Source organism: Botrytis cinerea, chromosome 3, assembly GCF_000143535.2.
Source record: "Botrytis cinerea B05.10 chromosome 3, complete sequence".
Classification (NCBI taxonomy): Eukaryota; Fungi; Ascomycota; class Leotiomycetes; order Helotiales; family Sclerotiniaceae; genus Botrytis; species Botrytis cinerea.
Window position 1 is genome coordinate 2,122,157 of NC_037312.1, and position 19,922 is coordinate 2,142,078.

The 19,922-nt window shown below is 45.5% G+C and overlaps 5 protein-coding genes across 5 annotated transcripts; 3 read left to right on the forward strand and 2 right to left on the reverse strand.

Moving 5' to 3' along the window:
• Positions 1-339: 339 nt before the first annotated feature.
• Positions 340-2,744, reverse strand: Bcram1. The gene is made up of 5 exons (XM_024692066.1): positions 1,736-2,744; positions 1,554-1,681; positions 1,389-1,506; positions 1,038-1,331; positions 340-975 (listed from the first exon to the last, which is right to left on the reverse strand). Exons 1-5 carry the CDS (start codon positions 2,554-2,556, stop codon positions 711-713), a joined length of 1,626 nt encoding a protein of 541 aa, XP_024547839.1. The 5' UTR covers positions 2,557-2,744; the 3' UTR covers positions 340-710.
• A 2,451-nt stretch (positions 2,745-5,195) lies between these two features.
• Positions 5,196-8,037, forward strand: BCIN_03g06360 (hypothetical protein). Its single transcript, XM_024692067.1, has 2 exons — positions 5,196-7,645; positions 7,714-8,037. The coding sequence occupies exons 1-2, from the start codon at positions 5,389-5,391 to the stop codon at positions 7,812-7,814; spliced, it is 2,358 nt and encodes a 785-aa protein (XP_024547840.1). The 5' UTR covers positions 5,196-5,388; the 3' UTR covers positions 7,815-8,037.
• Positions 8,038-11,377: 3,340 nt separating this feature from the next.
• On the forward strand, positions 11,378-12,861 carry BCIN_03g06370 (hypothetical protein). Its single transcript, XM_001555367.2, has 3 exons — positions 11,378-11,578; positions 11,704-11,919; positions 11,976-12,861. The coding sequence occupies exons 1-3, from the start codon at positions 11,557-11,559 to the stop codon at positions 12,653-12,655; spliced, it is 918 nt and encodes a 305-aa protein (XP_001555417.1). The 5' UTR covers positions 11,378-11,556; the 3' UTR covers positions 12,656-12,861.
• A 169-nt stretch (positions 12,862-13,030) lies between these two features.
• Bcetp1 lies at positions 13,031-15,902 on the forward strand. The gene is made up of 2 exons (XM_024692068.1): positions 13,031-14,318; positions 14,377-15,902. The coding sequence occupies exons 1-2, from the start codon at positions 13,251-13,253 to the stop codon at positions 15,625-15,627; spliced, it is 2,319 nt and encodes a 772-aa protein (XP_024547841.1). The 5' UTR covers positions 13,031-13,250; the 3' UTR covers positions 15,628-15,902.
• A 165-nt stretch (positions 15,903-16,067) lies between these two features.
• On the reverse strand, positions 16,068-18,705 carry Bcpsa1. The gene is made up of 4 exons (XM_024692069.1): positions 18,112-18,705; positions 18,009-18,052; positions 17,756-17,902; positions 16,068-17,680 (listed from the first exon to the last, which is right to left on the reverse strand). The coding sequence occupies exons 1-4, from the start codon at positions 18,116-18,118 to the stop codon at positions 16,784-16,786; spliced, it is 1,095 nt and encodes a 364-aa protein (XP_024547842.1). The 5' UTR covers positions 18,119-18,705; the 3' UTR covers positions 16,068-16,783.
• Positions 18,706-19,922: the final 1,217 nt, after the last annotated feature.

Below are 19,922 nucleotides of genomic sequence, written 5' to 3' on the forward strand. Positions count from 1 at the left end.
TCGACCACCAGTTTTCCATTCGATCTTCTTGTTATCCCGATAAATTGGCGAACCATGAGAAAAAGAACTTCCCCAAAGCATCCACTCTCGGACTCCACTCTCCCACCAGTCTAGTAAAAATCTACTCGGTATCAAAACGGAATAAAATGCGAAGGGAGAAATTCATGCACTTCATGCAACTTACCAAGGAGCCCAAGGAGCTACAGTACCTAGCAGCATAGTCTCTTTATGATCTATCATATGGCTTCCATGTGAAGAGAGATTTAATAAATCCTTCGTTCTTGTCCAGAACTGAACAAACAGTACAGTAACCTTACGATGTATCTCGTAACTGCCACCTGTGTTGCCATTGGGGCTAATGTATCTCACAAACGCCGCTTGCTTTTAAATCAACACAATTTTCCCGTCACGTTCAACTCTTGACCCTGTTGGCAACAAAGAAGGAAGGATAACAATCAGGCCATTCTCAAGCTCAGCCACTGCGAAAATGGTAGATTCAATTGGTCGGTCGGTTGGACTTAACTAACGCATCGTTGAATATGTCTCGCGGGAAAATAGGTTATGTACATCACGTGATATATAAAGTTCACCCCCGTCGCCGACGAAGTGTGAAACTGGCGCCATCCATATATATGCAGACTTTTCATCCCATAAATACCAATCCCGAGCCAATGTAAATTCAGCCCATATATTCAGAATGTTGGTACGTTTTAAAAGGTCCCTTTTGAAGCGAAGTATGCCCGTGTCTCCTCAGCAACGCCCTCTGGTATCACGAAAACCGGGTGGAGAGTCCCCACCCTATCCTCTTCATCATATATCTGTGTTGTCTCAACATAAGGCTCGGCTGTCCATTGATACGGTGAAACGAGCGTTCCACTCGATTCCGTTTTCTGTGCAGACGTGTTGAAATGCCACTTATGCTGTGCGGAACTAAGACCTGCCAAAACATAGCATGTGTGATACGAATCAGAGCGACTAAAATAGAAGATCAGCATTCGTGTGGAGCGGAAAAGAAGAGATCGGCTCCTCATGCTTACTGGCTGGGCTTATCCCTCAATCCACCTCGATTTCCTGTATCCTGACAACAGCAAAGGATGTATCTGATCAAACCGTCGCGGCTGTAGAGATTTACTGAATCTGGATTCGAGGATGGCCCTTTTTGAGTTTGCTGCGTTGGACCTTCAAGGCACGCTTCCAATAGAGGCCAACATCCTCCAACCCAATGGGAGTAGCACCCGTCGACTAACTTATTGGTGCGACCTGAGAAGCCGCCTTCCGGCGCATATTGACGTGCTGATAGCCATGAAATAAAGGCTGGCACGTCAAGATACCTAGAAATATTTTAGCATGGTGATTCGTGGATGATTAGATACACAATTTTAGCCTACTGAGGTATCATGATGTGTGGTTCACCTAAAATACACAAACAGCCTAATGCTAAGAACGCATACGCGCCATGGGCTTCGACATTAGGTCGAGCACCTATACCGCCCTCAAATGTTTGACCTATTCAATTAGCACACGCTTTAATTTCTTCTTTGTTTTGAACATACATCTCGAGATCCATTCTGGGAGTCCATCGATGAAAGTGGTATAGTTCGAAGATCTCGCGGGAGCATCTTGAGGAAGATCGAGAGGTAAACTCAGGAGTGTAATGAGAATCAGAGCACAATATGCACCACTTTGAAAAGTATCAGTATCCCGTCCTCCATCGTCCTACTTTCGGAAGACTTACCGAATATCTTCCTCGCCACCCACGGCCATTCTAAACCCCCCAGTAGACATCTTCAAGTCACCTAGCCATTTCCACATCGCCTTGCGATCAATGATATCTAACGCTTCTTGTCCACCTACCATGGAAATCGATAGAACATTTGCATAGGTAGTAGCCAAATGCGACATCTGACCATTTCCTCCACCAAACCCTCCAGTCGCATTCTGTATGGGGCGACATGTTGCAATAATCTTTTCTCGATATGATGATACATCCTGACCCAAGGTCGAGAGACCAGCCAACGCCCAGTAGAACATCCATGGTCTGCTTGCATCCGCAGCGACATATGCCGAGGGCAGCTTTTGTAGATTCTTATGAAGGAATTGAATATGCTTTTTTCGACTCAGATGTGGAACCCCATATGGATTGTAAGTCAATCCAGCTTCTTTTCCCGAGAGAAAAGGAAGACATTCTTGAATGGTTTGATCTTGAAGGTGAGATGTCTGAGTCTGCAACTGATCGTGGAGTAGGGGATACCGCGTGAAGGTATCGGGAATCATATTTATAAAAGCCTCCGCTGTGATTGGTCGGGATGAGCCGTAGACAATATCTTCATCAGTTTCACCCTCAGTATCTGCTTGCGATGATGGAGATTCTTCTATGATAAAACCAGGTGTTTGTGGTTGCTTTTCTAGTGAATCATCATCATATAAAAGTTGATCTAGTTTGCTGGAAGGAGATAGAGATGAAGACTTTTTATTCGAGCCTTTCTTCTCTTCCATTGCACGTCGATTAAACTTCACACTGTGGTGAGGCTTCTTTCCTTTGATGATGAAAGTCATGTGGGTTGGATGTTTTTTTGTCTAAGATTCAAGGAATACAGTGGTCTTCCATCGTGATTCGCTGTTGGTCTTGACCATTGTTTTACTGAATTGATGCTTCGAGGTTGACCAGGTCAGTGCTCGCTTACAAAAATTCTTACCACCAGAGCCAAAGAAGGCTACCGAAGCACCATTGCCGATTTAGATTCTTTGTGCTCACAATTCGATTGAAGATGCAATGCAAGCAAACAAGCAACGTTCCATACGTCTTCTACGATTGTTCCAAAGATCCAAAATGTAATTCTGTTGCAACACATTTACATTCACATTTACATTCACATTTGCATTTGCATTTGCGTTTACATTTACGAAATGCAAGTTGCCGTAAGGCGAGACTGCAAGCAAGTCAAATCTCTCGATTTTGATAAATTGGGCTGTCATCCTTCGGCCATGGCCGACCTATGATTACTGGTGACACGGTGCCATTTTGCCCAAAGCATGTATCTGCAGACGCTGGATGCCAGCTAGGGCTCTAATTCGTTCGGTAGTCTGATCAATTCTACTACCTGCTGCTCCTCTGCTCGTAACACATCAAATCCGCATCATAAAGTACAATGTCGAAGGATGTATGTAACTTGGGGACAGTGGCAAAGAGTTGTTGATGGCCCAAGGGAAGATTTGAAGGAACAGGAAAAAGAGAGTATCACACACAGAACATGATATGAACACTCTTTTCCGACACTGACAAATATCCCATCTCATAACAAGAACGTTTCACTACCTAACATGGGGCGCGATATGCGAGGAATATGTCGGCATGCGCTGATTTGCAGAACGTTTTCGGATTAACCAATAACGATAACCGAAAGGAAATGCATCCGCTGCAGGCGTATGGTGTTGAGGCGTTTTTGCATGAATTTCGATATGCAGCTGTCGGAGGGATGGGCCGTTCTATTAGAGGATAGGATACGAGGAATTTTTAATCAAGAAGCCATCGTGGGTTACACTGCTTGAACAACACCTGCTCAATCCATACATTTTGTACATGAAAGTAGTAGGTCTTTGTGCCAAGTTAATGATGAAATTGCGAAACGATGAGGGGAAGGAGGGGTGGGAATGAGGGGCATAAATGTTAATCGCATATGGCGGCTGTTTGTTGATTGCTTCTTTATCTTATCATACAATCTCCGTACCTGGTGGTGTCTCAGATCTCGTTGGCACGTTGGCAAGGTCCACCAGTAATTCATCTATGTGGCACGAATGTATACACATATTGTGCCAGACAGGATAGTTGAGGTATTCTCAATCCGATGTTGTTTCGATAGAGGGCATTTGTGAAATGCCGGTAGATTTCTAGCTAGACACGGGAGGGTTGTACATGGCGAACGTAAGCAGCATAGCGTCAATGATTGACGAAGATCATCTATTATCACTCCGATAAGAATTGATTGCAGTTGAGGTTGAATTGAGTTTATTGCAGGACGGGATCCCCTGGCTCACTGCTACCTCAATGTTGCAGCTCTGACGCCTCCTTCGTGTAGAACACATCGAAATGAGATAGAAACTTACAGTCGATGTAAGGTAGCGAATCCTCGTTTGATTACTGTACATGTAAGTAAATGAAGTGGTGGTCACCATCGTACAATAATCTTCCAGGTCCCATCACTGATACACAGGACAACTGAGCGGATCATACATTCAGCGTTCTTGTAGAGTCAGTTCTTGAGGTTTGACAACGCGTGAAACAAAGTTTAGACCGAATTGGATTTTTCTGGATTGTGATAGCTCGGATGCTAAGCTCACTCTACCCTCTCGGGTCTAGGCGAAAGATCTGACATGCCGAAGCCAAAAAGAGAGACGTGCACACACAACAAACGAGGGGATTTTGAAGAAATTTGAGAAAAACTTCGTAGGGAGAGGCAGAGAGGGTCCAGGGGACCATCTTATCATCTTTTGGCGTCGTGGATGTGGGAAAGGGTTTAAAAAAAGTATACAGATCCGAGAGATATTGATTGGCGGAGCAACCATTGAGTCAAAATGGAGACCTCAGCCATCTCAATTGGAGATTCCAAAGTCTTTAGTCGGATGTCCAGAACCCTTTCTAGCAATCGCCACTGAAATCATTCGATCTCGTCTACTCCGTCCATGTAGCGTTCGGGAATCCATTTCATGATTTGTTGTTCAGTAGATTTTCATGTACTGTACGGAGTACTATTGACAGGTGTTGTTCTTGACTCAAATTAGTGGTAGGTAGGTAAGGAAAGCCTAGCACCCGCTATTATATAGCTGTTGTTTTAGGTACTGCGCCGCTAATTCGAGCATCCATCGTAGCTACTCACAGGCTATTTCTCCACTTCCCTAACTTCCAGCCCCTCTTGAAAAAATAGAGGGTTAACTTACAGTGGTAGCCCACTAAGTATCAAGCTACGCTGAGTCTTAAGACTCCTTCCAATCACTATTGCCTGTTATTTTCATGGGTGAGCCCTGGAAAATCCTCTGTCTTCCAGGGACTTCACCAAAATCTACCAAAGAAATCGAATCCATTGGACACATGACTTCTTTGCTCGCAGTAGTCTCATGCTGCCCCATGCAGTGAGAAGACGCTTGTGGCTCCAGCCGTCACACCTGATTCGGCGAAGGCTTGCCAGTGGGCTCAAAATGGCTGGGGTCGTATAAGTTTGCCGAATTCCCACACCGCTCCTTATGTGGATCCTACCCTCACTCTACGAACTTCTACTACCAATAGGCCACACACCGACTAACATCGTGAGGTTTTCCTCTTCTTCAAAGAGCGGTGTCTTCGACCCTCTTTCTTACAATACTATTGACCATTCCAACAAGCAATCCGCGACAATGAGCTCAAATCTTGACTTCTCGCCAGAAGGTCTATTAGACCTTTCGTTCGAGCAACGTGACCCACGATACCAATTTACCAATATGACTACGCGTTCGACTTGGCCACTGCCGTTGGATATGGCCTCAGGAGGATCTGACGACCGACGGGAAACTTCGCCAGGACATAGTGGACACCAACAGTATCAAACCGGACATCATCATAATTCTCCCACGTTATTGACAGATTGGCCGATACACCAACAACCTCAGCATTTGTCACCCCAGCAACTTTCCCCTCAGCAACTGTCGCAATTTATCCCGGATAACTCGTTGATGGGACCACAATATACGTTTGGCAGCCCGTATCAGACTTCACCTCTCGACTATGGCTTACCTGCAACCACACAAGCAGCTCTCGAAGCCAGTCTCCAGATGGAAGCTCCATTCAACGGACTCGCACAAACGGTTGAGGCACAGGCGAATCAATGGCAGGATTGGCATGAATTCGAGTATGCGATGAATTTTACCTCGAACCATGGAATTCCAAGTATCGGACGACAAAGTCTGGGAAGCAACTCACCGACGGGTACCTACTTGGAAGTGCTCTCGTTACCCAGTTCGAGTAGCGATCACGGATGGTCGACAGTCGATACGTACCAGGATTTCAACACCTACCAGCAAGCGCAAAACCAAGCAATTTTCAACCCCGGTCAGACACTGCATTTGCGAAGTCACTCGGATTCATCGCAATCCGATGGTCATCAATCGATCGATACGTTTGGTAGTTTTGAGGATTTGTCAGGATACCCATATTCGCCGTACTCACCGGGCTCGGATAGCTATTTGGATGTGACGGGTGGACATAGGAATTGTTTCCACGGCGAAGCACACCACCACAGTCACGATATTATCAGCCCCGCGGCGGCCGTTCCCCCGCAACCCATCCAAGCTCCATCTACAAAATCCACCGCTGCTTCCACGACTTCCAACCGTACCTCCCCATCCGGCACCTCCTCGCCTCCCGCGAGACGCAACTCCGCACCCCGCAAGAGCCCCACGGCCAAAGCCACCAAACCGGTCATCCGCCGCACCTCCAACGGAAAGAAGGATGCCCCAACCGAGAAGCGCGTGGGACGAAGACGCGGCCCCTTATTACCAGAGCAGCGCAAACAAGCTAGCGAGATAAGGAAATTGCGAGCCTGTCTCCGCTGTAAATTCTTGAAGAAGACGTGCGATAAGGGTGAGCCCTGCGCGGGATGTCAGCCCTCGCATGCTCGTTTGTGGCAGGTGCCGTGTACGCGTATCGATATCAAGGATATTGGTTACTTCATGAAGGACTGGAAGGCGGATTATGAACGTCACGTGGGGAGAGGTGTGTCTGTTTATAATATCAAGGGGTTCTCGCAAAAGGAGGAGTTGCTTTGGATCACTCATGGATATGGATTCGCTCTGCCGATTATGGCGAGAGAGGTTTATGTGAGTGATGATAGTTGCTTTAATGTCGACTGGGTTGAGGGTGATCACGAAGAGCCCATTGAGTTTGAAACTCGCACGGAAAGAATGTCTGCTGGTTCTGAAGGTGTCTCGAATGAAGCATTATCGGAGTACCTCGACAAACACATTGATGGACCTTTTGAAGAATTCATCGATGAGTACTTTGAGGGCACCCCATTCATTACCGAGATCTTGAAGACTGCTCACCGCTACTACATGAAAGAGAAGGTTTCCGTCGTCCGCAAGGCGCTGAAACTCGTTCTTGCCTACAACCTCACCTTACATGTTACCATGGTCGAGCAAAGAGGAGACGAGCACCCAATGGAAGGAATCATTGACGACGAGGACTCCAAATTCAACGGAAAGGTCGTCGCCCCCGTCATGATCAATTTCCAAATCAAATGTGCCCTTGCCGACATGTGGCGCGAACTCCAAAAGGAGATTCTCGAAGAATTGTCCTCGCTATACTCTAGCGTTTACAGTGGCGACAGACTCAAGAACTGGCCTACCATCTTCATGCTTGCATCGATTCTTCTCGCCGTGTGGGAGGAAATGCAATTCGATTGCCACTACCGCGTTCCCGATCAAGCAGCCGTCAACAAATTCTGCAACGATATGGAAACCACCCCAGTAGGCGTCATCGTCGGATTATTCCACGCCATTTCTCAGAAACTCCCTGCGTTTACCGATTGGGAAACTAGAAGACATGGTCAGCTCCTCAACAACAACGTTGCTGTCTGCGAAGCCATGACTGAAATGAGAGGTCACGTAACCAAGCATGGTTTGTCCCCCACCCCCTCTCTCTCACCCACTCTGCAAAAAATAACGAAACTAACCCACCCCCTCTAGAATCCTATCTCAAAACCCGACCTGACGCAAAATTCGACCGTCGAGACTTCGACTGTCTCTCCAACAAATTCCTCTCCAAACTCGTCATTCGCGCAAATTAATCAACGGATCCATCTCTCCATCATCATATCATGTATCATGATGTCCCATGATCGATCCTTCTCCTCATCTCTCATTTGCAAATATATACCTCTCTCCCTCACCATATGCTATATAACCCCCAATTGCATACACACACCCACCCACCCTGTACAGATTTGTTACCGGTCCGTCTCCGGTCTGCGGTAACAAGATAACGAATTCAATGCTCTTCATGACCAACCATCCATGACATGATATGAAAAAAAGAAAAACGATTGCAGGAATATGTTTTTCCCCTTTTCTCTCTCTCTCTCTTCTCTTTCCCTCTTTCTCATACTCCGCATCGCGTCTCATCACGAGGTGGAGGATCTCGGAAATGCACAAGCGAGAGAAAGAAAGAAAGAAAGAAAGAAAGATAGACAGACAGAAAAGACGAAACAACGAACGAATGAAAAGAAATAATTTGTTAATTTCCTATTTTTTTGATTTTTTGGTCCGCGGCATAGCGTTTGGGTTGTCATTTTATTTTCATTTTCAATTTTTCAATTTTTCATTTCTTTCCAATCTTTTATCATCACCACCATCACCAAACATCCTCAACAAGCAAAAAGTTTCCTCCCTCCCTCTCTCTCTCTCACTCACTCCCAACGACCCCCCTTAACGAAACAAACGAAACATGTTTAATTTTTTTTTTTTTTTTTTCTCTCTTGCTACATATGTATGTATGATCCGAGTTTCCCATCTCGATCTCACATCGTTGCAAACCAGAAAAGAAAGAAAGAAAAAAAAATCCAAACATTTAACGAAGATCATGGAATTTAAAGAAAGAAAAAGGAACTCTTTTTAACGTTTTACATGAACATGTTTTTTTTTTATATCCGATTTTACGTTTCCCTTTTCTCTCTCTCTTTTTTTTCTCTCTCTTCCCAACCTCTTTCTCGTGGAATAAATAAATGGGCGAATGGATGGACGGAAGGACGGAGAGGGTATGCAAATTCATGTTCGTTTTTTTTTATTTTTAAAACCCATTTATTCTTATTTGGCTCTCACCTCGTCCATCTCACATCTTGTTATTTATCAACTATTTTTACTGGACCTGAGAAAGAGAAATTCTCCAAAGCGTTGTTATGTATTCAAAAGAAGGCAGAAGAAATGATCGAAGTAACTGCCGAAATATGAACCCTCTATGAAAAGATTATTATTTTTTATTTTGGCATGGCGTGCATTGAAACTTTTTTATTACTATTATCTCTTTATTTTTGGGGGTTTTCTTATGGGATGGGGAGTTTTCAATTGGGCGTGCTGCGATGGGATGAATTGAAATGAGAGATGGGCGAAGAGCAATAGCGCGAGCGAGGGGTGTTTTTTTTAAAGCTGCGAGGGGGAGAAAGAGATGTATGGAGAAAGAGGGGGGGCAAGGAGGAGGAGGATGTGTATACGAAGTTATTAGTTGCCAGACGCAAGAAAGGCATTTTTATACATTGGGGGAAAGGGTCGTAGATAAAAACACCAAAATTTCAAGCCTTTTTCACTTGGTGAACACTTAAGATTTTTGAAAATAGATACCTTTGATGTGCTTGCTATTGCTGTATGTTTCTCCTGAGATTTAGATGTGGACGCTCATTTTGAGATGCAAGCTTTGAATAGACACTTGATCATGTAGGTTGGATTTGGTACCTGCTCGTATACTTGGAAAATACCTTCACTTTGTATAATGAGGACTTGCTTGGGTTTATCTTCGGTGCTCTCTCGGATGCAAGATGCTGACTCTTGCGTTCTTTTGTATGCACGCGGTTATCACCGACCAGGGGAATCGAAAAGATGGAGTTAAGCTTTGGAACTGATCGGATGAAAAGATCTGATGGTTTTTGGGGGGGGGTTTTTTGGAAAGAATTTACATTTCTGCTAGTTTCTCAGTGAGGCGTTGAATAATTGAGTCGAGAGGCAAGGCCAGATCTAGAATTCACGAGACGAGCGGAATTTTACATACGTAGCCCATTCCTTTCAAGAAGAGGTCACATTTGAGGCCCTATCAATGCAGACGTGGGTGGAATGGCTGTAAACTTAGCCGGCAACTTCAAGAGTGTCTACAGAGGAGGATGGGTGTGTTCATTCTCTCATCTTCTCGTCAGTGTTGCATCCATTGCCGACTTACAAGACAGATTCGGAGTTTTGACCGGTGTCCCAAGGTGTTCTCTTCGGAAAGAGTTTGTATCTCCGAGACCTCATCGGGGTTTCCAGTAACAGTTCCAGTTCCAGTTCCAGTTCCAGATACACAGATGAAAAATCATACGTCCATTCCCTCTTTGAACCTTGGAAATGGGTCAGCTGCTGACCAAGTGTACCAAGAAAAAGGATTTATTTATGTAGGAGGATGCACACTGTTTCTCTGCTTTTGTATTGCGTTGTCCAATTTATGCACCTGCATTTGCGATCCGGATTGGGCGGTCATGGACAAGGACAGGCAGATATTGATGGTTGAGTGGTTGAGTGATTGAGTGACCACCGTGGACCCATTTGCTATTTGATTGCAAGAATCAGGGATGTTGGTGCCATCTCCCAATTTCTTAATCTTCTATCCTTTTATCTTTTATCGTGATTGGCATCGGGATTGCAATATTGAGCATGGAAATGACGTATCATTTATCAGCGGAAACCCTTTTTATAGATTCTGACGGTTTGGAAAGCAAGGTAAAGTTTGGATTGTGCGATAACGTGCTGCTACTTGCTAGTGGATTGCGAGGTATTCTATGCAGGAGTCTGAAACGGAAAGTGCATCGGATTGTGTACAACTGGCAGTTTGGGCAGGAAGGGGCAGACACATTTAAGCATTGAGACTGCGACTGCGACTGCGACTGAGACTGACTGAGACCAAGACCAAGACCAAGACGGCGAGACGATGAGTACGTAGAGAGACAATTGTTGGAACTGCAATAGAGAGAGGGAGCGCGATAGATGGGTCCGAGTACGGAGGCGATGAAAGGCCAAAAAAGGAAAAAAAGAGAGAGGCTGGAGAAATGGTGAAAGATGTGATGTGATATGATATGATAAACGTCGACCTTTCTTTCCATGATTCATTCATCTCTGGACTCTTTTCGTTGGAAAGGCAAATCCCAGTTGACCGAGACCGAGTTGCGGTAGAAGGCGGGGTTAATGGCGCATTAATCCATTTTAGGAAAGGCCTGGAATTGATAAGGGGAAGCTGCTCAGTTCGCAAGGTGTTGTTGACGTCCGGAAGCATTCTCACAGTGCACTCACAACACACACTACACTCACAGTCTTACCACGAAGATGTCGATGCGTGTGATGCACCGGCATTCCGCAAGAAGCACAACGTGCGCCGTGGTGATTTGTAATCATTCGTCTACTCCGTGTGCACTCAGGTCCAGATTCCGCGAAAATGCAAACAGAGACAGCTGCGGAAGATTCAGGCTGACTGTCCTCGCGGTGGATGGAAATCGCTAGAAGGAGCGAGTCAACGGTGAGCAAAGAAGGCGCAGCAACCGTACCTGTGATTCATTCACTCATTCTCACTAAACTCTAAAAGGTGGCGTGGCGCTAAGCGATAAGGCAAGTTCAATGCGCTTCCGCTTCCTCCTTTCAATGCCTACTTAAACACTCCATCGCACCCTCAAACGTCTCCTTCTTTCTTCCATCATACAACTCCATCAACGCTCTCCACGATAACTTCTTTTGATTCTCCAGAAATCATCTACAATATCATCTACTTCATCAAAAGATTAACACTACAAGAACATCATCATGCAGATCTTCGTCAAGACTCGTAAGTGGTCACCTTTCCGTTTGCCGCCTGCGAGCGGTATCGCCACTTCACTTCCAGAAGCAGCTTCCATCAACCCTTTCATCAAGTATGCATCCAAAACATCTGCTAACATGTGCTTGCTACAGTCACTGGAAAGACCATCACCCTCGAGGTTGAATCTTCCGATACCATCGACAACGTCAAGGCCAAGATCCAAGACAAGGAGGGAATCCCACCCGACCAACAGCGTTTGATTTTCGCCGGAAAGCAACTTGAGGATGGTCGCACCTTGAGTGATTACAACATCCAAAAGGAGTCTACTCTCCATCTCGTTCTCCGTCTTCGTGGTGGTATGCAAATCTGTAAGTTAAACACCATTGCCATCGCACTACGCCACAATTTACTGACATCATCATAGTCGTCAAGACTCTTACTGGTAAGACTATCACCCTCGAGGTTGAGTCTTCCGATACCATCGACAACGTCAAGGCCAAGATCCAAGACAAGGAGGGAATCCCACCCGACCAACAGCGTTTGATTTTCGCTGGTAAACAACTTGAGGATGGTCGTACCCTCTCCGATTACAACATTCAGAAGGAATCTACTCTCCACTTAGTTCTCAGACTTCGTGGTGGTATGCAAATCTTCGTTAAGACTCTCACTGGAAAGACAATCACTTTGGAGGTTGAGTCATCGGACACTATCGACAACGTGAAGGCTAAGATTCAAGACAAGGAGGGTATCCCACCCGATCAACAACGTCTTATCTTTGCTGGTAAGCAACTTGAGGATGGCCGCACCCTCTCCGATTACAACATTCAAAAGGAATCAACATTACATTTGGTCCTTCGTCTACGTGGTGGTATGCAGATTTTCGTCAAGACTTTGACTGGAAAGACCATTACATTAGAAGTAGAATCATCAGATACTATTGATAACGTTAAGGCGAAGATCCAAGATAAGGAGGGTATCCCACCCGACCAACAACGATTGATCTTTGCTGGAAAGCAGTTGGAGGACGGCAGAACCCTTTCGGATTACAACATTCAAAAGGAATCGACATTGCACTTGGTGCTCCGTCTTCGTGGTGGTCAATAAATGTTTTTGATTCTATCTGCACATATATTCTTTAGGCGTTTTACGATGACCTGATCCAATGGTGTTATGGGGGCTGGGCAGCAGGTTCTCATCATAGTGCACTGGCATGTGCCACATTACTGATAGATAGTATTCAATAGTCAAAACTATATTTTTGACATTTAACTCGGTGCTCTTATGAATGTGATGTTGAATATGATTTAGTATGGAAACAGTTGGTATCTCAATGCTTAACTTCCTTATCGTACCTGAAATGGAGTTGGAGATAATGACGGTGTTATGCTCCACTACCTCCACTCATGAAGCTAAAGTGATGCGAGGCTGCAGCCGCACAATGAAATTTATACCCCAGAACCTTTCATGTCCACAATACTTGATGTGCTACAACACTTACGAAACTACTTTTTAATACGAACGCAAATTTGATGCGATAAAGCATTAACAATCTACATCTACTCTTTGCGTTTTGAATTGCCAAACTGAGTTTTTCCAACGAGCGGCCCGCGCTACGGTTTCCGCAAACCCCCACCACGAAGCTTTCGCATGGCATTCGATTCATGCAGTCGTGAATGAAATTATGAATGAATGAAGAAGTATGCCATCATACTTTTATCATCTAAAATTCGAATTGTATCCTTTACCAGATTTGGACCCAGAGAAAGTGAGTAAGAGAGAAAGGGAGAGGGAAGTTTGGGTTCCGGGTGAGGGAACGGATCTTTTTGGCTGTACTTCACCATCCGCAGGTGGAGCTTGCACCTGGCCAAATCATAAACCTGTCGCTTGGGAACAAAATAGGAGGAGAAAGGGAGGCACTGGGAGCTCGGCAGGTTCTGTGCTGGAAGGAAACTCGAGAAATATTACAAAGGGGACTGGGAATCAGATACAGACGGGCAGTTTTCAGGACGCTCAGAACGGAGATTTGGATTCGGGGGCAGCAAAAGGAGGGGTCATTGATTGTGGACCTTCACGGCAGATACGACCTGAAGAGTCGAAAAATCTGGTTGTATTGAGCACGACGAAAAGTTCGCAATCAGAAATCGCACCCCCGCGCGCGAGTTTGGTGGATAAGAAAAGAGATCTGCGAACTTCAAAAAGGGATTGGAGGTTTGGGAGGGTAAGGGTTGAAGCATTGGATATGGATGGCGTGAGGGGATATCATCGTAGAGGGGAGGGCAGTCAGGGTGGTATTGTTATGAATGCAGGACTAGAACCGGGTGGTCGAGTTACAAAGGCGAGATTCGAAGAATTACATACTATAGGGGAGAATGGGTTAGAGTTGAAGAATACAGAGGTGGGGTGGGGAGTGGTGCATCTGTATAGAGAGGGAGAGGAAACACCTGGATTGACGGGCGTGGAAGTTTATAATGCAGATACCGCGACAAATCCTACGAATGATGCACAGAGCAATGGGTTGAGTGAGACCGATGGAAAAGATAGTGCAGAGGATTGTACTCTACTATGCATACCTGCTGTGCCGAGCTATCTTACGTCGAGAGACTTTTTGGGGTTTGTGGGAGAGAAAACGATGTATGAGGTTAGCCATTTTAGAATGGTTATGACGGGGCGGATGAATAGGTATATGGTACTCATGAAGTTCAGAGATGGTAATGTGGCAAAGAAATGGAAGGCAGAATGGGATGGCAAAGTCTTTAATAGTATGGAGGTACGTTTTCACTTTAGCATGATGCATCTTTGTTTAGAACTGACGATATTCAATATAGCCAGAAACCTGCCATGTCATGTTTATAAAATCAATCACTTTCCAAACTCCCACCTCCTCCAAATCAAATACAAGTTTCCCAGAACTATCCCACGATCCTTTCACGCCAGGTCCGATACAAAATAACCTTAAACCTTTCCCTCCTCCCACTCCCAATCTCGTCGAACTTCCTACCTGTCCTGTCTGCCTCGAGAGAATGGACGATACCACGGGCCTCTTCACGATTCTCTGTCAGCACGTCTTTCACTGTGCATGTCTTGAAAAATGGCGTGGCACAGGTTGCCCCGTTTGTCGACATACCAATCCTTCACTAGCAATTGCTTCTCAGCAGTCCACCACACCGTATGACCCAGGAAATCCACCATTTGGAAGTGGCGAAGCGTCACTATGTAGTATTTGCGATTGCACAGATGACCTCTGGATCTGTCTCATATGCGGAAATGTTGGATGCGGACGCTACAAAGGCGGGCACGCCAAAGAACACTGGAAAGACTCCGCGCATAACTTTGCACTGGAAATCGAAACCCAACATGTGTGGGATTACGCGGGTGATATTTGGGTTCATCGACTCATCCGCGATAAAGGCGATAATAGCAAAGTCATCGAACTCCCCTCGTCACGTCCTAGGGGTGCACTGGCGCCCGCGGAAGATGTGGATATGGTTCCGCGGGAAAAACTCGAAAATGCAGGATTGGAATTCACGCATCTTTTGACGTCGCAATTGGAGAGTCAGAGGGTTTATTTCGAGGAGTTGGTCAGCAAAGCGGTTGCGAAAGCCAGCGCGGCGAGTGAAAAGGCTATTCTTGCGAGTCGCGATGCGGAAGTGGCGTTGGGGAAGTTGGGAGAGTTGGAGGAGAAGTATCGGAAGTTGAGTGTGGATACGTTGCCGGGTTTGGAGAAGGAGTTGGAGAGGGAGAAGAGGAAGGCGGAGAAGGCGCAGGAGATTGCGAGGGCTATGGGGAAGAGTTTGAGGGAGGAAAAGAAGGTGTCGGAGGGGTTGATGGAGAGGATTGGGTTTGTGAATGAGGGGGTGAGGAGGAAGGAAGAGGAGGTGAGGGGGGTGAGGGAGGAGTGTGAGGAGTTGAGAGAGGCGAATAGGGACTTGATGGTTATGATCAGTGGGAGGGAGAAGATTAGGGAGATGGAGGAGGCGGGGGAGTTGGGCGAGGGCGAGGCGGAGGCCGCGGGGGTTAGTGTGGGGGAGAAGGAGGCGGATAGGAAAAAGAAGGGAAAGGGGAAGGGGAGGAAATAGAGATGTGGGCGCGGATGATGGAAAGAGGCGATTGATTCTATCTTGGCGTAACATAACATGGTTCGGCGAATGGGGTTTGTTTTGTTTTGGTATTGGTATTGGGATTGGGGTAATTGGGAAACGGAATGATATAAAATGAAGTTGAAGTTGAAGTTGAAGTGAAAGGTGGTGGTGGTGGTGGTGGTATTGCTTGCTCGATACTAGGTACATGCACATACATGAGATAAATGAATGAATGACTACAATGTATCTTTACGAGTAGTCAGGTACAGACAGAGAGAGAGAGGGGGGGGGGGGGGGGGAGAGAGAGATAGATTTATAGGCAAATCAATCAAGGAAAAAAGCTAAAATAAAATAAAAACATATCATGTATGTCAAGTACATCAAGTATATCTCTTCTCTTCCCTTCACTTCATCCAAAAGGTCATCCAAACAGTCCGTGAACATGTTATTTATTCTTTCTCATCTACTACTCATTTCCCCAATGTATCTCTCTCTCACACACACTCTCTCTCTCTGCCCCCCCTCTCCACAACTCACAACTTACAACTCACAACTCACAACTCACAATACAAATCGCAAACTACAAATCACACCCCACAACCCTACACCACAACTTGCTTGCTTCCTGCTCGATTACTTCATTTCAATCAATCTTTCATTTCAATCAACTTTTTATTCGATGAGAGGAGATATCAATCATATATAGATATGCTACATTGCACACCCATCACAATAGCCATCCATACACACATCAATACAAATACACCATAATATCATCCCGCCAAAAAAAAAAGGGACAGAACAAGCACCATTGAAATTTGGAAACAGTCTGAAAAAAAAATACAAATGTTCATCTCTAGAATTTCTTTGGCCACCCAAAAGAAGAAAAATGCATGCATCCATAAAAACATGTAATGCGTGACCCTTTTAACCCCCAAAGCCAAAAGCCAAAGCCCGAATTCAATAAGATACGATAGAGAAATGGCAAAAAAACGGCCAGGTAATGAAGTCCATCCATAAATTACTTTGCTCCTTCCTTTCCTCGTACCCTAGTTTCTCCTCTCCATGACTTTTCATCCAAAAAAAAAGTACCTCTGTCCATAGTTTCCTCCACTTCAAATCTGTTACTCGTCCAGCGATCCTTCCCCCCCCCTTACATGATAATAGCCGGAACGTCAACATTGGCCTTGATGCTCTTGTGTGGGAGGATGCTACCTCCATTTACATAAATCTCATCACCAATCGTAACGTCATCACCCAATACACTGACATTTTCCAAACGTGCCCATTTACCGATAGTGGAGTTCCAGCCTACGATAGTGCTCTTGACCCAAGCGTGATCCTTGACTTTGGAGCCCTCGAGGAGAACACAACGTTGTAAACGAACACCATCACCGATAACAACATTGGGACCAATTGTTACGTTGGGACCAATGCGGCAGTTCTTGCCAATCTTGGCAGAAGGGTCGATCAAGACGTTACCGCCGTGTACGTATGGGGTGTTTGGTGGAGTAAGGAGCTTGGAGCCCTTCTTGGTAAGGGAGGAGAGGTAAAGACAAGTACCGGAGAGGAAATCCTTAGGTTGCCCAACATCCATCCAGAATCCTTCCAAATCGAAAGAGTGCAATTGACCATCGGCGCAAATGGCAGGGAAAGTCTCTTGTTCGATTGAGGTAGGGCGGAGGTCGATGCGCTTGAGGACACTTGGGTTTAAGATGTAGATACCAGCGTTAATGCGGTTTCCGACGAACTCGACTGGCTTCTCTACGAATCGATCGATTCTGGATGCGTGGTTTGGTTTATGAACCACGACACCATATTTGGATGGTTCTTCAACCTTGGTTACGACAATGGTACCTTCATCGCCGTGTTTCTTGTGGAACGCAGCCAAATCTGCGAAAGGATATTCACAGATGACATCTGAGTTCAGAACGAAGAAAGGAGCATCATCCTTTCCGAGAATTTCTTCCGCGAGTTTAAGAGGACCAGCTGTACCTAATGGTTCGGATTCGATGGAGAATGTGATTTTCACGTTGAATCTTTCTTCGTACTATATGTGCCTGCATTAACTTCTGCAGTGTAACCCATGAATTTTTTTTTTCTAGGTGGTAGTTGTGAATCATACCTCAGCCAAATACTTTTCCATAACCTCTGGACGATAATTTACGGCCAGCACAATATCTGTAACTCCAGCTTCTGCCAAGGCTTCGACTTGATGTAAAATCATGCGTTTGTTACCGAATTCGACTAAAGGCTTTGGGAGGGTAAGAGTCTACATGCAATAGTCAGTTGATGGGTGTCTTTTGGAAGCTTGGTAGCTTGTGCGAAGGGCGCCATGTAGATTTTGGATATCGCATCATGGCATTGGGAGAACGTACGAGTGGGCGAAGACGGGTGCCAAAGCCACCGACAAGAATGAGAGCTATTTGAACACGTTAGCGATACATTGCCCCAAGGTCTGCGAATGCGGAAACGGCTTACCCTTCATTTTGAGAGTTTGTACGAAGTGAAATGTGTGGAAAGGTTGTATGTATTGCTAGTTCGACCCCACAGTGGAAGAGGATCAGAACAAGTGTCGAGAAGAAGTAAAATTGAGCTGGATGGTGATGACCACTTGGACTCAATGGACGACAGTGAATGTTGCGGTGTCCTTGTGAATGGGATATGCTCCAGCACGAATTGATTGGTGTGAAGGAGAAAAGAAGAGGCAGAGTGTACAATTAAAATTGATTCGAAACAGAAATCAACGAATGGATTTGTTGCTATTAAAGTATTTAGCAAAAAAGAAGAAGGTTGAATTGAATTGAATTGAATTACAAAAGCTCCAAGTTCTCTTTTTTTAAGTTGTTGTCGTTGATGAAGTTGGGAAGAATTTATGTTGAGAAGAAGTGTGAATGGAAGAGTGAGAGTGAGTTAAGTGTAAGAGTAAGTGTAATAAGTGTAATAAGTGTAAGTGTAGGTCTAATAAATGTAGGGGTAATAATAAGTGTGCGGTACGTACACAGTAGGATCAGAGAAGGCCACTGTGTCAATCAATGGATGGGTCGATGGATGGACGGACGGTACTCACTAGCCAATCTATTTTGGGGGAGAGGGGGGGAAAGGGATGGGAGGGGATGGGAGGGGATGGAGGGATGGAGGGATGAGCAGAATGAGCAGAACGAGCACAACCAGCAGAATGAGCACAACCAGCACAACCAGCAGAACCAGCAGAACCAACAGCACAACCAGCACAACCAACAGCACAACCAGCACAAACGAACGAACTCGCTTTCCTTCCTGAAATTGTCCTTTCTCCATTGGTGTTTGAAGTGTTTGAAGCGTTTGATCGCACTGGGGAAAGGGGCTACGCTACGCAATAAGCCGTAGAAGGAATCAAATCTAATCAAATAAGAAGTGGCTCTGCAATAAGATTGACATCCCATCCAGCCCTTTCCATTGGCTGGACGCTGCACAATCCAATGGATTCCCATTGAAAGAACACGTTCTCGACTGTTATATGGTCGACGCGAACGTCTCTTGCTGGCACATTTAAAATTGAAGGGCAGGTAGGTAGCTCTGCCTTGGAGTATTATCGTACAAGAGGTGCTGCTTGCTCGTATCACACATTGTCTGGTCAGGTACTCGATGCCGGTGTTCATTTCTGCTCCGCCCTGTTCCTGCGACTCATCTGCTGCTGACGATATGTGCACATAAATGCCAAACGAGCACGGGGAGATACGGGTCGCTAGCGAAAGGATGCACGATGTATAATGTAAAGATCTCAAGGCCGTCTAGGTAATGGCAAAGTATCTAGATATCCACATTCCATGACTTGCAAAATAGGAGAACGAGGTCATTAAGGTTAGAAGCCAGAACTGCCTGTTCTACCCTACCTGCGTAAGGTTAATCAGTCTTGGCCTGTAAGGGAACCCCGTTAATATTCATCTTACACACAAGCTCCTCCACCCCCCTATTCGCAAACTCAAATAACTGAGGATGCCATATCGAGCGTTGTCTACATCGTATGTATATCCCTTTCCCGTCCATCTTACACATTCGTGATTTAAACCCCCCCTCCCCCCCAATACACCACCAATATAACACAAGACAACGCGCAAGACGATGCCCCCAAGCAGCTTCACGTCCTACTTCCTCATCTGCATTCAAGCAGCAAGAATCGTACCCAAAAAAAAACTAATCGTCCTCTCGTGTTCTTCAATGGCATAAAAGTCGTAAGATGTACTGATACCTGCTTTCCCCCTTCATACGAGGTGGTGGAAGTCGCCGATCCGAACTATCGTTGCCCTTCC

What these genes read in the sequence shown, in the direction of transcription:
- Bcpsa1 (XM_024692069.1), bottom strand. An exon ending in GCACCCGTCTTCGCCCACTC is followed by an intron (nt 17,903 to 18,008) that starts GTACGTTCTCCC and finishes TATTGCATGTAG; the next exon opens with ACTCTTACCCTCCCAAAGCC. An exon ending in TGGAAAAGTATTTGGCTGAG is followed by an intron (nt 17,681 to 17,755) that starts GTATGATTCACA and finishes AGGCACATATAG; the next exon opens with TACGAAGAAAGATTCAACGT.
- Bcram1 (XM_024692066.1), bottom strand. Translation starts at nt 2,556, where the DNA reads ATGACTTTCATCATCAAAGGAAAGAAGCCTCACCACAGTGTGAAGTTT. An exon ending in GGTGGCGAGGAAGATATTCG is followed by an intron (nt 1,682 to 1,735) that starts GTAAGTCTTCCG and finishes TACTTTTCAAAG; the next exon opens with TGGTGCATATTGTGCTCTGA. An exon ending in TTGAGGGATAAGCCCAGCCA is followed by an intron (nt 976 to 1,037) that starts GTAAGCATGAGG and finishes CTTCTATTTTAG; the next exon opens with TCGCTCTGATTCGTATCACA.
- Bcetp1 (XM_024692068.1), top strand. Translation starts at nt 13,251, where the DNA reads ATGCCATCATACTTTTATCATCTAAAATTCGAATTGTATCCTTTACCA. An exon ending in AAGTCTTTAATAGTATGGAG is followed by an intron (nt 14,319 to 14,376) that starts GTACGTTTTCAC and finishes TATTCAATATAG; the next exon opens with CCAGAAACCTGCCATGTCAT.
- BCIN_03g06360 (XM_024692067.1), top strand. Translation starts at nt 5,389, where the DNA reads ATGAGCTCAAATCTTGACTTCTCGCCAGAAGGTCTATTAGACCTTTCG. An exon ending in AGGTCACGTAACCAAGCATG is followed by an intron (nt 7,646 to 7,713) that starts GTTTGTCCCCCA and finishes CACCCCCTCTAG; the next exon opens with AATCCTATCTCAAAACCCGA.
- BCIN_03g06370 (XM_001555367.2), top strand. Translation starts at nt 11,557, where the DNA reads ATGCAGATCTTCGTCAAGACTC. An exon ending in GCAGATCTTCGTCAAGACTC is followed by an intron (nt 11,579 to 11,703) that starts GTAAGTGGTCAC and finishes TGCTTGCTACAG; the next exon opens with TCACTGGAAAGACCATCACC. An exon ending in TCGTGGTGGTATGCAAATCT is followed by an intron (nt 11,920 to 11,975) that starts GTAAGTTAAACA and finishes ACATCATCATAG; the next exon opens with TCGTCAAGACTCTTACTGGT.